The sequence below is a fragment of the Bremia lactucae genome, linkage group LG3, assembly GCF_004359215.1.
Source record: "Bremia lactucae strain SF5 linkage group LG3, whole genome shotgun sequence".
Classification (NCBI taxonomy): domain Eukaryota; phylum Oomycota; class Peronosporomycetes; order Peronosporales; family Peronosporaceae; genus Bremia; species Bremia lactucae.
In genome coordinates, this window is record NC_090612.1 from 21,156 (window position 1) to 37,040 (window position 15,885).

The 15,885-nt window shown below is 44.5% G+C and overlaps 5 protein-coding genes across 5 annotated transcripts; 3 read left to right on the forward strand and 2 right to left on the reverse strand.

Annotated features, from left to right (window-relative positions):
* Positions 1-4,067: 4,067 nt before the first annotated feature.
* CCR75_005339 (uncharacterized protein) lies at positions 4,068-5,856 on the forward strand. The gene is made up of 5 exons (XM_067963420.1): positions 4,068-4,500; positions 4,567-4,664; positions 4,734-4,826; positions 4,900-5,579; positions 5,642-5,856. Exons 1-3 carry the CDS (start codon positions 4,105-4,107, stop codon positions 4,819-4,821), a joined length of 582 nt encoding a protein of 193 aa, XP_067816623.1. The 5' UTR covers positions 4,068-4,104; the 3' UTR covers positions 4,822-4,826; positions 4,900-5,579; positions 5,642-5,856.
* An 826-nt stretch (positions 5,857-6,682) lies between these two features.
* CCR75_005338 (uncharacterized protein) lies at positions 6,683-7,173 on the reverse strand (the record flags this gene model as incomplete). Its single annotated transcript, XM_067963419.1, has 2 exons — positions 6,683-6,856; positions 6,943-7,173. The coding sequence occupies 2 exons, from the start codon at positions 7,171-7,173 to the stop codon at positions 6,683-6,685; spliced, it is 405 nt and encodes a 134-aa protein (XP_067816503.1).
* Positions 7,174-7,255: 82 nt separating this feature from the next.
* Positions 7,256-13,643, forward strand: CCR75_005337 (uncharacterized protein; the record flags this gene model as incomplete). Its single annotated transcript, XM_067963418.1, has 3 exons — positions 7,256-9,460; positions 9,531-9,665; positions 9,721-13,643. The coding sequence occupies 3 exons, from the start codon at positions 7,256-7,258 to the stop codon at positions 10,093-10,095; spliced, it is 2,715 nt and encodes a 904-aa protein (XP_067816625.1). The 3' UTR covers positions 10,096-13,643.
* CCR75_005336 (uncharacterized protein) lies at positions 11,136-13,746 on the reverse strand (the record flags this gene model as incomplete). Its single annotated transcript, XM_067963417.1, has 2 exons — positions 11,136-13,598; positions 13,654-13,746. The coding sequence occupies 2 exons, from the start codon at positions 13,744-13,746 to the stop codon at positions 11,136-11,138; spliced, it is 2,556 nt and encodes an 851-aa protein (XP_067816624.1).
* A 307-nt stretch (positions 13,747-14,053) lies between these two features.
* On the forward strand, positions 14,054-14,743 carry CCR75_005335 (uncharacterized protein; the record flags this gene model as incomplete). Its single annotated transcript, XM_067963416.1, has 1 exon — positions 14,054-14,743. The coding sequence occupies one exon, from the start codon at positions 14,054-14,056 to the stop codon at positions 14,741-14,743; it is 690 nt and encodes a 229-aa protein (XP_067816626.1).
* Positions 14,744-15,885: the final 1,142 nt, after the last annotated feature.

Below are 15,885 nucleotides of genomic sequence, written 5' to 3' on the forward strand. Positions count from 1 at the left end.
GAGGTAAGACGACAGTAAAGTGTGTGTAGTGCGAAAGCACAACTTTAGCCATCAACGTGGGCAGTCATGGAGGCATACCACGTGACGAGCTTATTGGCCTCTGTGATAAAAGAGAGCTACAGTCAGGACGACCATTGTCGCCTGCTTTTGGATCACTTTGGTGGACGAAAAGTTTCCCTTCCGTCGCACCTGAAAGCTAAGCTAAATCGCTTTAGCTACAGCGATGGCCTGTTATGGCATCAGCTGTCACCTTGTGATCCCTTGAAAATCTATGTGCCTCAAGACACAGATCTCAAGCTGATGATCCTTCACGAGCTCCATGATGCGCCATCTAGTCGGCATCTGGGCCGTGAAAAGACATTCGTACGAGTGTCAGAGGAATTTTGGTGGCCACTCATATATAGACGGGTGGCCAACTATATTCGCTCTTGCGAACAGTGTCAGCGCATTAAGCCTGCACTGTCCAGCATTGCGCCACTGAAGCCGCTACCGATTCCAACGGATTGTTAGAAGTCAGTAAGTCTGGACTTGATGTTTGGCATGCCGCCCGATCATAAGGGTTGGACAGGGCTTGTCGTCTTTGTAGACAGACTGAGCAGAATGGTGCATTTGGCATCATGTAAAACATTGATCAAAGGCAAGGAGGCAGCTCTCTTGTTCCTAGATCATGTTTACCGACTACATGGGTGCCCGAGTCCATAATATCGGACCGGGATCCACGTTTTACGTTTGGTTTCTGACGACATGTGTTCGAGCTGCTAGGTAGCAAGCTCCACATGTCGACCGCAGATCATCCCCAGACCGATGGCCGAACAGAACGTACCAATCGGGTCGTGGCGGATGTCTGACGCACTATAGCAACTTTCAAAGAGTGGAGCGTGCAATTTCTGTTTGTGGAGTTCGCTATAAATAACAGTGTCCACGCCAGTACGGGTGAGACACCGTTTGGAATTTTACGGTGGTAGAAGAGGTTGGAGACCTAAATTACAGGTTCACCCTTCCCCCGTATATGAAGACGCACCCCATTATTACGTGGGTCGTCTGAAGAGGTGTGTTGACCCAAATGAGGTCATATACCCCCATTTATCTAAGGAGACCGATAGTGACGCCGACTGTGAGTCGAGCGTCGTTCGGGTGATGGGGACGGAGAGGGCGAAAAACTATCAGCCGACCGACTCCCCCTTCACCACGAACAGGACTCGGAGAGCGAGGGACATCACGCGTGTAACGCGGATCCCTCATCATTATCCGGTCAAAAAGGTCCAAGCGAGTCTTCAGGCGTTCATAACCCTGACGAGCCTTCCCTCGGACATCACAAAGATCCGGAGGCAGTCGCGAGACTTGACCTTCGAGATCCGCAATAGGTCGTTCAACAGCGCAAAATGCCTGTTACTGAACGGACGAAGGTAAGGCAGCCGCGACTAGGTGGGCGAGATCGCCACTCCTATCGGGCGCCGCCTGCACTGATGGTTGCGGGTGGGAATCAACGCTTTCTTGTTGGAAGATTGCTTGCCCACCGCTCCTGAGGCAAAGGTATCAGATCTTCGTCCAATGGAAAATTTTCCCGAAGAGTTTTGACTCTTGGGAACCAATCGATACCCTACGTATTGATGTGCCCGGCTTGGTTGCTGCCTATGAAAAGGAGCACCAGCTGAGGCCACTTTGCTAGTCTCAAATGGACTAGCAGAAGCAGCGTAGTGAGAAGAAACAGGGGGTACAGTACCACCCATGATTTCTTTCACACGCAAACGGGCGAAATTAATTCGCTGCGACTGCTGTTTAATCACATCGGAATGTGGTTGAATGCGGCCCAGAAATTCCGCCTCGTATTGGTCGGGCGTTTCATTTGAACGCAACACGACCGGGATCGGGAAAATACGCCCAAGCGATTTTCCCTGAGCCCTCCATGATTGAAAGACGCCATAATAATTATGTGCGTCTACAAGAGCGCGCTCTAGGAGCGACGCTCTTGGCCCGTTTGATCGAGGCCATTTAGATGGAGGGGGCATTAGAGATATGCCACCCGTCACATAGCTACGTTCTAAACGACTGGCTTGTGACACCGACTGAGCACGTCCACGTGTCTTCCGCGGAAGTTTAGGCTCAGATTCCTCTATGTCAGAGCCATTATGGATAATGGTCTGATCATAGAGCGTTATTGTGGTTTTATCCAACGAAGAAGCGACTGCGTCTTTGTGGGCAGCGCTCTCATTAATAGTCGCTGCGCTATCCAGATCCAAATCTCCTTGCACGATCAGCAACTTGAAATGTCCTAGCACGACTAGCAACATCAAAATCTACCGTCAATCATCCACTTCTACTTTCTAAACTAACTACAATATTTTCCGCAGGCGATATAGCTTACACAACACCCGGGATGTCCTCTAAGAATACAGGCAGCGATCCAAAAAAAGGTCTTTGTGGTCAGTGTTTCGTTAACCGCGCATGTAACGGGCTAAAGTTGCTCTAATGTTACACAGTCCCCGTTAAGTACTCTTGGTGTTCTTAAGGGTATGGTCAATTCCTTAGATAATGTAATTAGAACCACCACTCGGGTGTAGTTCACATTTGTGACCAACCCTTGTGTATGTGATGCTTTCACATTAGAAGGGATGACGGCTAGCGTCATCTATTACGCGAGGTATCTAGAAAGATACGCTCGCAATACATATCAGTGTTATCTGCAAAGATGACATCTTATGATTGGAAAGAATAGGTGTTTATGTTTAATGCGATTTGATATAAATGAGTCTGAAAACTACTTTCTACTTAGTAAGTGCGCACGAGGAGCCGGATTACCGCTCCAGTGACGACACTTTACTAGAGTATTTAGTGCGTTGGGTGAGGTCGCTAAGGTGCCAACCACAACTACCTCACTGCATGCAAGAGAAGCTGGTTTGACCGCTTCCTCGTTGTGCTAGGATGTGTCTAAGTAGAGCGTGGCCGCATTACGACGTGCCCGCCTACATGTACCATCTTGCTGAATCTGTTGGGAACCGATATAGCCACACCCCCAAAAAATCTACCTCGTTATTTATAAGGGTAAGCAATTTGTTGATAAGAAGAATATGTATTGAGAAATTTATATCCAGGCCTTCCAGTTTCAGTAGCTCGAAAGGCCTGCAAAAGATCTCGCAATACTTGCGTAATTTCTTTGTTAAATAGCAAGATGCTTTTTTAACAAAGAAACTACCAGCGGAAGCTGAAAAAGCTGGAACATGAGAAATTTGTAGCTTGCTTGCGCTTATGGTGGGTCCAAAAAAGAGCGCTAGGATTTTCCTTTTTGAAAGGTTAGCATGCACTTCGCAAAAGGTGGTAGAAGTAAAGTAAAATAAATTCATCCTTAGCTTGACCTCCGAAGACTAACTAACATGCATGCGCAAAAGCGCACCTCCGACTCTTGTCGCTTTTTTCAGCTTAAATTCTTCTTCGTGCTTGATTTGCTGCATTTATTTTCGCTCTTTTATGACTTGCCAATCAAGTGCGGGTGCTTTTGGTTTTTCTTACCTGTTAGAAACAGTTGATTCAACATCGCCAAAGAAAAGCACGGTTTCTGATGTGCCCAGGGGCAGTCACACCCATTACACTACTCTCATGTAGATAATTAGGGTGTGTGGCTATAGCGATTCTCTAATGTAATATAGAGGGTTGATGTTTCATAGGCCAAAAGGGCGATCTATAGACGATTTAAAAAAATAGCTGTTGATTTTTGGATGCAGCGGAATGACTCATTCAGTGAAAATATTTTATTTGACGTTTTATTTAAAACAGACGGAGCCAATATCCAAAAGTTTTTTTTTGCTATACCGGCTCCCTTTTTGATCTGCAAAATAGCTCTTTATCTGACCAGGCGCAATTTGTCCAAATAATTGGCTGTCCTAACACGACGCAATTGGTTAAAAGACCTTTGCGCAGGTAGTTTTTATTTAATTTACAACAAACAAATAATTGTTAATTTTGCAAAAGGGCTCGAAAGGAATAATTGTTAATTTTGTCCAAAAGGGCTCTAAAGGAATAACTATTAATTTTGCACGGCTCCCTACTTTTATTCTATTTGAAAAATGCGATAAATAAGATAATAAATTTAATATTTTATCATTGTAAATGTGCTTAGCTGAGCAAGGACCGTTGGATTGGCTAGTGCCCTTTATTCCTCCCGTACTGCGCGTGAATTGCGAGACGCGTGCTAAGATAAAATGTAAAGTGGCGCACCTAGTGTCGAAAGAGACAGTACGGAGTATCGGCTTTGAGATTTTAGCATGTTGGCGCTATCTCGCAGTTTTCTCCGTGATTTTCTCCGTTTGGATGGCTGGGCTTTTCTACATATATGACAACGAACGCGAGTTTGCAATGGCGTACATCATTACATCAGGTTTCGCTTTGATAGGCTGCCACCTTTTGATAGGAGATGAGGGGCGTTCAAGCGGCATCAGCGCCTACTCGGTATTCAATCGCGGAACCCTAAGAATGATGGGTTCTTTATCAGCTGAACAGTTTGAGGTGTCATTTTTCATTTAAATTGACGTGCTACCTTTAAAAGTTGCTTACGGGTCGATATGTCTGCAGAATGAGATTCGCCACCGCAACCCGGAAAACTCAAATCCACACTTAATTGCTGAGGTAACACAGGAGCATCACGATGAATTAAACGACGAAGGTGACATGTACGTATTGGGTGATAATTGCTGAGGCTGAAATTTAGAAGAGAATTGACAGCATTGTTTGAGTTACAGTGAATTGGTGGCGGCGATAAAGCTTTCGCTTCAAGAATATAAACGGGCAGACCGTCGAATTCGGCGCACGAGCCATAGGAGAGAGTAAAACAGGCATTGTGAAATGCTCTATAACGTTGAAACGATGCCGTGCATGCTGAAAAAATTGTTGCTTGGAACCGAATAGGCCCGATTTACGCCTTTCTTTGGGTTGCCATTTACCACTCATTTGCGTTCTCTGCTGGAATTGGAGGATGTCCAGGTAAAACCATCATCTCTCGTGGCGCAGCAGTTGCCTTCTGTTCTAAATAAAGCAGCATGCTTCGAGAGGATCGATTCCTTTCTCAGTAAATTTTGCTGTAAAATCACCTGACCACTACCTGCCATTAATTGAAGATAAAATTGCTTAATTAACCTCGCGACGTCCCGCGCTACCTTCTTGTCCTCCTTAGTCTTCACAGAAATTGTTGAAGCCTTGATTACCCACTCTACTGAGTCGAGTAGCCTTCAAAACAATTTCGCTCTATCCTTTCGAGCTATGACTTCGTACTCGCGACGAAGCATCTCCTTGGCTTGAAATAGATCGATGTCCCTCACGTTCTCGATAATCTTAACGATCTGATCGTATTCTTCGGACAGAATTCCAAGCAAAATCACGAGCTGTTCATCCCACGACACTTCATCTCATTGTGCAAAACGATATAGGGATTTGCAGATGCGTGGACAAGAAGGGTAGCGATTGTAAAGTAGGTGAAGGCATAACGGAAAACAAAATCATAATCCTTTTACTACAGTTCAATACTGAACAGGTTATGAGCCCAAAAAGAGAGGGCAACGACCTTTTGCTGCTCGATTTATTCTAGAAAGGTCAACCTTCATTTGAACCGATAGTGAACAAACAAGATAAAGAAATCACGATTGCAAGAAAGGCGTACCTGCGCAAGAAGGAAGACATCCTTTTTCCCAAAATCCTAAATACTCATGCTTCCGAAATTTTAATAAAATGAACATACAATTGTTATTTGTGTCAGGAAAATCTGCTGCATGGAAATGCTCGTAGCTTCCTCATGTAAAGCACCTTGTAGTGCCGAAGGATGTAGCTGCGGCACACTATTCAATACATGTCATGTCAGGCAAAGGCTAAGCACCACTGCTCAAAAATGTTGCGAGACGTATTTAGCATCTGTCGGGTCTAGCTTAAATGCTCGTTTTATGTGATCCTAACAGATACGTAATAATCTAGATCGCTAGAGCGCTCTTACCCGGATCAAGTGTCTTTTTTATCCTGTCCTTGAGGTCGCGAATGTTGTCCACCGCACTTCTTTAGTCAGCGTGCACAAGTAAACATAATTTCAATGTATTCGTCAACAAGAAATTGTACGTAGTCAAAATGGTCATCCACTTATTTGGAGCACCAGAGTCGCTGTCTACGCTCTACCTTCTTATCATAATTTCTCATCAGGATTGCTCTTTTCTTCAACAAGGTAATGATTATACGAGCTAGACGCCACGTCTAAATTTAACTTTCCAACAGCAGCCATACCGACAACAAAAAAGCAATGCCGCAAGCAGTACCAATTATTCCGGCGCTTCGAGGGTAATTTACCGCCTCTTCTTCGAGAAACTTGCGCGTTTACTCGCGCTGCTTTTTCTGAAACATCTAAGCTGCGTGTCTACAGATGACAGCAATATTATAAGACCGAATTTTGATCTCCATAGTTATGGTTTATAAAAATCGGTCGAGTGCAGATTCTACCTTATCACAAATAACTTTAATTGCCTTTGCACTTTCTGGGGCATGGTGGTACGCGCAATGATACTGCCTTGCTGCCGAATAAAGTCAAATTCGCTGGCAGCGTTTCGTTTCTCTTAAGTAAGTGCAATCTCGTATCCGAAATTGATGTAAACAAAAATTTAATAAAATATCCTAAAAGTTGCAGCTGGCAGCGATACATTTTGTGAGTATTTATTCACCATTGCGTCTGCTTGCTTCCCACCTGAAAAATTCCGGCCGCAATCCACAACAGTGGCTGAAATAGTGGAATCTCCATAAAATAAGTGTCCTCAAACTGATAGCTCAACGGTAGAGCCGAGGAAACAATGGTCACCAACACCATCAGCATCAGCCCAAACGTGGCCAGAAGCTGCACCAACGCGACAGTGTATTGATAGGAACATTAGGCAGTGATATGTTTAATCGATATTAAAGATGCCTTTCCTGAACTCTCACCATCTTTTGCGAGTTATCTAAGTCTTCCTTCTCCTCACTTTCGTCGTCCGTGATGCACTCCTCGCACTCTTGACACTCAGTGGCGATTTGCATCTCAGTGGCGGTATGCAACTCGCTCTCTTCAGATTCGCGATTTCTTCTTGAAGCGTACTTGTAAAAAACTACTGCCGCTGTCACTGTGCCAGCAACAGCTACGACTGACCAGAAGCAGCCGTGGAATTTATGCGTCATTTTGCTTTTTTTTCTCGAATGAAATTTCCGTTTTGGAATAGAAGATTGAAATTGATAAAAGTTTTGGTCAAACATATATGCGATGGACAGTAACAGATGCACATGTGGCCTTCTGCCATGTATTTGTGTGAGCGAGGCTGAAGAATTCGTAGAATTAAACAATTTATTTTGTGATGAGGACAGACGTAAAGACACCATGCTTACGAAGAATAAGCTTCGCCTGTTACTCGCTGCCGACGCCACATTTCAATGCATGAGCTGTAAGATGCTGCCGTGCATTTGCCCTGCTGAAGATGAAGATACACCACAAAGTATAAATGATTCTGTGAGTATGGATGCTACAAAGCTGTCTGCTTCCGATGGCGGCTCAGATACTGCGAAAGAGATAATAGATCAGTATGGGCGCGTGCAACTAAGTTCAATTGCAAACAATATTCATGAAAAACCAGAAGATGACGTATGGATTGCAAAAGAAATTAAACCCATGTTGAAGCCTCATCAAGTAGACGGTGTAAAATTCCTATACTCTCATGTGGCGGCTGGTCATGGGTGCATTTTGGCAGACTATATGGGTCTTGGGAAGACGCTGCAAGTAATAACTGTCATTTATTCTTTTATAGTTGATGAGATTGAAGCTCGACAGCGACATGACCAGACCTGTGATGATAGTAAGACAATACCGAAAGAGGAAGAAGAGCACAATAAAAATAGCAACGTTGAAAATGCAATGCCAACAGTTCTGGTGTTGTGTCCGGCCATTTGTTTGCCTAATTGGACTTCCGAGTTTGAAAAGTGGCTGACTGCCGAGTCACGCGTGCGCTGCCCTATTTTAACGCTGGATACTTATACAACGAAAAGTTCGGCTGCAGGTCGACTACGACTGCTGCAGCGCTGGAAGCGCACGGGTGGTGTACTTCTTATGGGCTACGAAATGTTCCGTGGGATGCTTAATCCTACAACAACGCCAATAAGTTGTTTTGAAGAGCGTGACGCATCTATTCATGTATGCTTGCGCATGACATCAGCCAAAAAAGAAATCACAAGTACATTAGCGCAAAAAGCAGCCGATATACAACGCACTGCTCGCGAGTATCGACAGCTATTGTGTAATCCGGGTGCAAATCTAGTTGTCATGGATGAAGGCCACCGCATGAAAGACCCAAGCTCGTTGCTATGCCAAAGCGTGGCTCAGATTCAAACATCGCGACGCATAGTACTCACTGGTTACCCTGTCCAAAATTCGCTGTCTGAGTACTGGTGCATGGTTAATTTTGCGCGAGATGGTTTTTTGGGAAGCTACGAAGAATTTCGCGCCAAATACGAGCGACCAGTACTAGAGGGGAATTTAATACGATCGCGAGAACTGATTAAGCGGCTGCAGAGTATCGTGTTGCGAAGAGGCAAGGGTTTATTGCGTTCCCAATTGCCGCCAAAAAAAGAATGGATCTTGTATTGCAAGCTCTCGCCAGTGCAGCGTCGTTTGTACTGTGACTTTCTCGACTTTTATGGCGATGATACATCCGCTGCTGCCGACTTATTGACAGCGTACGCCGCACTGCTGCAGGTAATGAATCACCCAGACATAATTTATTCGAAATTGTGCCCTTCTCAACAGGAAACAACGTTGTTGCTGGAGGATGAAGAGTTTAATGATGCTGTGCCGACCATGTACAATATAAGTGGCTGGGCTTGGGAAAGTAAAGAGCGTTTACTTAGAAAGCGTCAGATTGCTGTTGCCCTCGAGCGCCGAAAGCGTCTGAAAATCACAGGCACGCAAAATTCGTACGAATGGGCTCGATCTGTTATCTTTGGCCAAAGCAAAAAAACGAGTTTACCGTCAGTGCAGCCCTTGAAAGAGGGGTATCAAACACAATTGCTCGAAAATAGTGGTAAGATGGCGGTCCTAATGCGCATCGTAAAGGAAAGCTTTGCTTGCGGAGATAAGGTCGTAGTTTTTTCCCAAAGCGTGCCTACACTAAAAGTCATTTCCAACTTTTTGCAAGCAAGTGACTTCAGTCCATCGCATAGTGGCTTCAGTCCATCGCGTGCATCCAACGTTGCTACCGACAAACGGAGACGCTTTGAGAAACCTAGCATATTCAGAGGCCGAAAAATTGCTTCGCGCCCAAACCGTGATCCAGCTGGAATCATGCGCAAGCGTCGAATGCAGGCAGAGGCTAGCGTCTCGAGTGCCCGAGAGACCGCATGTGTAGATGGACCACTTAACGAGTGGTTCTTGCAGATTGACGGCAGCACGAATGGTGTCAAACGCATGGAAAACATTCAGGTAATTATTCCGTCAAGCACATCTTACTCTGTATACCAAAAGTTTTTCGTCATTAATTAGTTTTGTGCAGCGATTTAGCTCGAACAGTTCTCCTGTAAAGCTACTTTTGGTGTCCACGCGCGCTGGTGCAGAAGGCATAAACCTACACGCAGCAAATCGTCTGGTTTTGTTTGACGTTAGCTGGAATCCGTCAAATGATCACCAGGTATATATTTTGTTTTGCAGCACGGTGACATTGTTAACTCATTCGTTATGATAAGTCAATGTGCCGCTCTCATCGTATCGGCCAAGCCAAAACTGTTTACGTGTATCGACTTGTCAGCACAGGCACGATGGAGCGCATGATTTACGAGCAGCAAGTGAAGAAGGTTGATTTGTCTTTTTCGGTAGTAGACAGCCATGAGCATGAGATTCGAGAAAAAATCAAATTCGACGCCCCTATGATGCCTCCCGTCAGAAATGAAACGTGCCTTTTGCCATACAGTGGATTCCTTCAACCTCCTCCAGAGGATGACAACCAGCTCACGATCGACACAGTTAATACTGAAATTGCAGAAGATGACGATGTGTTGGCGTCTTGCCTAGAACATTTAGGCCACTGGCTCATCGGTGTACAGCGCGTACACGAGCCCTAAGGGCTATTCATATTTTTAGCGCTTAATAATTCACACGTCGCAGACGATATTTTTTCTCCCTAACTTCTGGCTTATCGTTATAGCAATCCCCAAAGCAGGACCGTGACATCACCGACAATCGGCGTTGACATCACAGCGCACAAGGAAAAGCGCAACGCGACCTACTTGAGAAAGAAAGGGTAGTTTCAAGTGCGATACTACGTAGAATTGGTCGTAGCTCACCGCGAAAGAGTCACACGCGATAAGGCTTCTCAGGATCGTTCAAAGCGCTTCTGAGGCTTCACCGTAAATTTGTGCGATTGTACGTTGAAAAGCATGGAGACCTTCAGAGCGGATTTTCTACGAGGCGCAACAGTTTTCTGTCAAGTTCATCGTCAACATGACATTCATCTGCAGCATCATCGATAAAGAGCTCGCCCACCTCACTCTCGAGATTAATTCAGCACAAGTTTGGCCTCACGAAGAAGGCAAGATGCATTGTCGATGGCGAGCATCATGGGTATGTAACCGCTAACAACAACATGCGCAATACGCACAATATCGTCATCATCAATCTTTTTCTAATTTCAAAGGACAAGAACCACCTGGGATCGTGCCGTTTCCTGCCATAAACAAGTTGCTTATTTATTTGGAGTTCGGAAAAGCGTCTGACGATGAGAAGATTGGAGCTCGCAACTCTGCGCTGTTTGGTTACTACTCGCAACTGTTCAATTCAGACGATGGCGAAAAAAAATTTGAGTTTGTTCTTCAGCGAGCTAAAGAGCGAGTGGCGCTAAAGATAGAAAATGAAGCCGTAGAAAATCAAACTGTTGAAATTGCCAAGTTGCCATCATCACACAGTTCAGGTAGATTATCTAGACGATTTAGTCATCGTGTCAAGGCCGAAGATGGAATAGAAGCAATGATATTGAATATTTTGAACCTGTGCGTGCGACGGGAAAAATCGCGAGTTTGCAAATTAATGATCGTCACGTAAGATATGACTTTAAAGCCTTCTATCAAGGGTTTAAAAAGCCATTAATTAACTACAACACAAAGGGTCACAGTACGTTTGCGTTTATACTACCCGTGAATGCAAATGGCGCCTTGGCTAAGTTTTGCATATTCTTTCTCCAATTTTCCGTCATATCGCTAACCTTGCCCTCCATTTCTGCAATCTTTCCCGTGGGCTTACACTGCATACCCAGCATCTCTAAATACGCTGATTGCTCGCATTTACGAAGGCCTTTCACGACCATTATACCCTGAAAATCCTCCGCGGTACCGTCCGGCAACATAATTTTGAAACTTTCGACAAGCATGTCATTTGGCGTGCCTATTAGCTTTAAAACATTTTCTACGGTCGCCATTTCGTTCGTGACAAATTTGGTGTAACGCGATGTTATTGTAGTCGTGCTTACCGAGGAGATGTGATTACCGTCTTGGCTTAGCACTGGCAATTGTAGAAAAAGCGTCTTGAGTGCGTACACATCCAAAAGCAGCTGCTGAGTTGCGACTTGATTCATCTTTCGGCACTTCAAGACAGCTTGCAGGATCTTGGGAACGAAAGAAGCGGTAAACTTGTCGCAAAAGTTTGTGAAATATAGTCCGGACAACATCTGTCTCAATCTTTGAACAAACACTTGCAACTTCTCGCCCATTCGCGTCACATACAAACTCTCATCATCCACTGTCTCCCATACCTGCCAATTTGTTTTGTAAAGAGCAGCTAATTCGCGCTCTAATGATGTCTCCAAACCAGCCACGATACACTTCATGGCTGCAGCACCAACGAAATGAAATGTATCAACCTCTTCAGAAAGCTCTATGGCTTCAAAAAATGCCTTGTTAATCTTCGTCTGTATAACTTCCTCGAGTGATGGCAGCGTCTCAGCGCAGTACTCGGCCGTATTAATGACAAAACAGAGCTCGTCTTCCTGCTTATCCCTTAGCTTCAAATGATTATTCGCATTACAGCTCGAGATCTCTAGCCCACCGGATAAACCCGCCGAAGCACTAGGGGGAAGTTTACTAAGAAGACGTTGCGAGTAGAGCCTAAAGCAGTACTTAAACTCATTATGAAGATCGAAAAAAGTTTGGCCATTTGTGAGCGCCGTGCACCGTTTAATGGAATTTCGGATGTAAGCAAACATGTTTACTGAGCTCGAAAACACAGGCAGCTGGCCATTCCAATCCACCAACTCAGCGCTCATATCTTCGTTTATCATTTGCTCCATGTTTTTTCGCTCCAGCGATATGTATGCCGTCATGAAAGGGTCGAACGAACACGAAATCATGCCTCGAATTGTTGGTAAGCTCCGGCTGTTGTCGTCAACCAACTGGCAATTCTTTTTCATTTCTTCCACTAACGCTTTCTGCCCTACCTCACACTTCTTGCGGCGATAATTCGTTGTAATTTCTACTGTGGGGAGTGGATCGACTGCTTCACCGTTCTCATCTATTTTATACTGTGGACTATCTTCCTCATCCGCAGTCTCTTCAAATCTACGCACTGCGTCGCGTTCAAACATCAGCGCTCGCTGCAGGGACTTCAGCAGTCGTGTTACATCCATCTCGTCTGGAGCGAGAGCACCTATCTGAGCGAGAAGATGCGTCCGGGTCTTCTCACAGTACCGAATGCACATACGCCGAGCCATCCGCCAATGTATTGGAAAGAATGCATTAATTATATCCTCGATGTTAGCAAGAAGTTTATAGAACCATGCGTATCTTGTTTCAGCGTGCTGTAAGCCAGCACACTCTCCTCCATGGCCGTATAACCTCTCGTAAGACATCAGTTGCTCGTCACAAAACACGCGAATGAGCTTCTCTCTCGTTACGCTGCCCAAAGCATCCACTACATCGCAAGCAGCTGAAAGGTTGACAAAAACAGCCTGTCGCTCGTCGTATGATGGGAAATTCTCCTCTAGCAAACTTATCGGTCCAATAGACCGAAAGTCAGCAAAAATTTGACGTCCGAGCTCTTCCTGCAAAGTGCGCACCGTTTCGTGTAGTTCAACAATCTTAATGACACTGGAATAGCTGTCAAAGTGCACGAACAATTGGTTGACGGCTTCAAGTAAAGAAGCAGCTTCGCGATATCTACGCTGCGAGGACATGAACTCTAGCTGATCGACTGCATTCACTAGCATATGCAACCGCTTCAATGCTGTAAGCGTAGTCTGCAGATGTCGCTTCGCATAATCGAGCTGCTTAATATCACGACATGTTTCCTGCACCATAGCTTCCGACTGCTCTGCCTTTTCTCGAATTGCCTGTATTTTGTGAAAAAGTTGCTGGGAAGCTGCTTTTGCCTCTATGAGGTCCACAAGTGTCTGGTGAGCCGCCATACTTTGTGATCGCGACGCTTGTGATAGCAAGTCATCTAGCTCCTTCATGCGAACACGTAGGCGACAAACAAAGCCACCAATATCCTCAAGACTCTGTTCGTCCGGGAAGTTTCGATTAATAAATTCGCGGGCATCAAATTCAGGCCGGTCCAGCGCGTCTTCTGAGGGCAAGATCTGCACCCAGAATAAAATTAAAACACGGTCACTAGTAGATAAAGACCTTCAATACCTGAACCAATGTTTCCTTAACCTTTCGCTGCAGGCCTACTGCGCTGGTCCCGTCGTCGCTATGGTCGTTTGCCTTGAAGTCGCCTCTTACCATTTCTATTTTAATGACTTAATGATAAATAACAGTTATATATGCTTATAAGTAGGTCAAGCGAAAGAATATTTGTTCGAGAAACGAACCTTTCCCGCAGCTTTCTGTATTATGATGGGAAGCTACCCCATAATAACATAGTTCTTGACCGCACACTCTACGTCACACCTACATGTGATCAATTAATAAACATAGTTTTAGTATACTATTTTTTTCTAAGAATTAGGGTCCCACAACTTTCTAAAACAACTGTTCATTATTCATTTTCTTTTGAAACCAACAGCAAAGAAACTTTGACAACGAAACGGCGATGCAGATTTTTGTGAAAACGTTGACTGGCAAGACGATCACGTTGGACGTCGAACCGTCAGACACGATCGACAACGTGAAGCAGAAAATCCAAGACAAGGAAGGTATTCCTCCTGACCAACAGCGCCTGATTTTTGCTGGTAAGCAGCTTGAGGATGGTCGCACACTCAGTGACTACAACATTCAGAAGGAATCTACTCTCCATCTTGTGCTTCGCCTGCGCGGCGGCATGCAGATTTTTGTGAAAACGTTGACCGGCAAGACGATCACGTTAGACGTCGAACCGTCAGACACGATCGACAACGTGAAGCAGAAAATCCAAGACAAGGAAGGTATTCCTCCTGACCAACAGCGCCTGATTTTTGCTGGTAAGCAGCTTGAGGATGGTCGCACGCTCAGTGACTACAACATTCAGAAGGAATCTACTCTCCATCTTGTGCTTCGCCTACGCGGTGGCATGCAGATTTTTGTGAAAACATTGACCGGCAAGACGATCACGTTAGACGTCGAACCGTCAGACACGATCGACAACGTGAAGCAGAAAATCCAAGACAAGGAAGGTATTCCTCCTGACCAACAGCGCCTGATTTTTGCTGGTAAGCAGCTTGAGGATGGTCGCACGCTCAGTGACTACAACATTCAGAAGGAATCTACTCTCCACCTTGTGCTTCGCCTGCGCGGTGGCGCTTAGTATGTTTCAATGATTTTGCAGGTATCGTAGGTTGTTAAATCAATACATTGATTTGAATGTCTACATCGTAAAAGAAGTGAGCCGGCACGCACCCTCCTTTTGGTGCTACCCAAATGTTGTCATTAGATATATGTTGCAGATTTATGACCACGCGAAAATTTCATTGTGCTGGTCTTATAATCGGAGCAGCTTCATAAATATTATTTTCGATAAGAGGAATAATAGATATAAGGAATTCCTGAACTCACCGTCGCCCTTTCCTAAACTCACCCCATCCATTTTTCTGATATATTTAATAGGACGTTGATAAATTCAAGGAAATGTAATTGGCTGTAATTATGACATTCGACTGGCTTGCGCAGACGACAAGACAGCATTCGTATAAATGTTGCTGTCTCCCATGTTGTGAGCCATTAGAGAATTTTGATGGGCAATAATGCGCCATCATCCTTCCTCATGAGCTCGTTGTCCGCACTACTATGAGGTGATGGCAACGGTGTCGACTCATTGTAGTCGACAATGAGCGACGGATCAACATTGTAACGGGGCACTGCGACTTGTACTGTTTCAGTATAACTCCACTTCACACTGCTTCAGATGTGAGTGGTGCCTCTCGTTAGGTGACGTACACTGTACGTATAGAGGAAGACTTCTCTTAAGGCAAGTTAGCTTAAGAGTGTAAAATGAAAACTGTATTAATATAGTTAAGTGTCTTGTTAATCTATCTTTGTAAATGTTGTCTTAACTATAAACTAATACTAAACATGTAAATGAATTCTTATCTATCTTATCTCGTAACTCTCTTTGATTACTTCTACAGCTGATTAGTCTGCGGAATAAATAGACATAATGGTCTATACCTATTTATGGATAAGAATTCAGGAAATTACTATTTAAAGTAATTTCCTCCAAATATTATCTACCTTTTGGATAATATTAATTAACAATCTTTTATTGTTAATTTCATGTAACGATACACCCCGTTACATCACCCCTCCCTTAAACGACAATCACTCTGAATGTCATTAGGTGGAGTGGTCGCTAAATGACCACTTAATTTTTAAAATGATTTTGATTGGTCAGATCCATCATTTTAAATTCCATCGCATGAAGGAACAATTCATGCGGGGTGAGGATAGTGT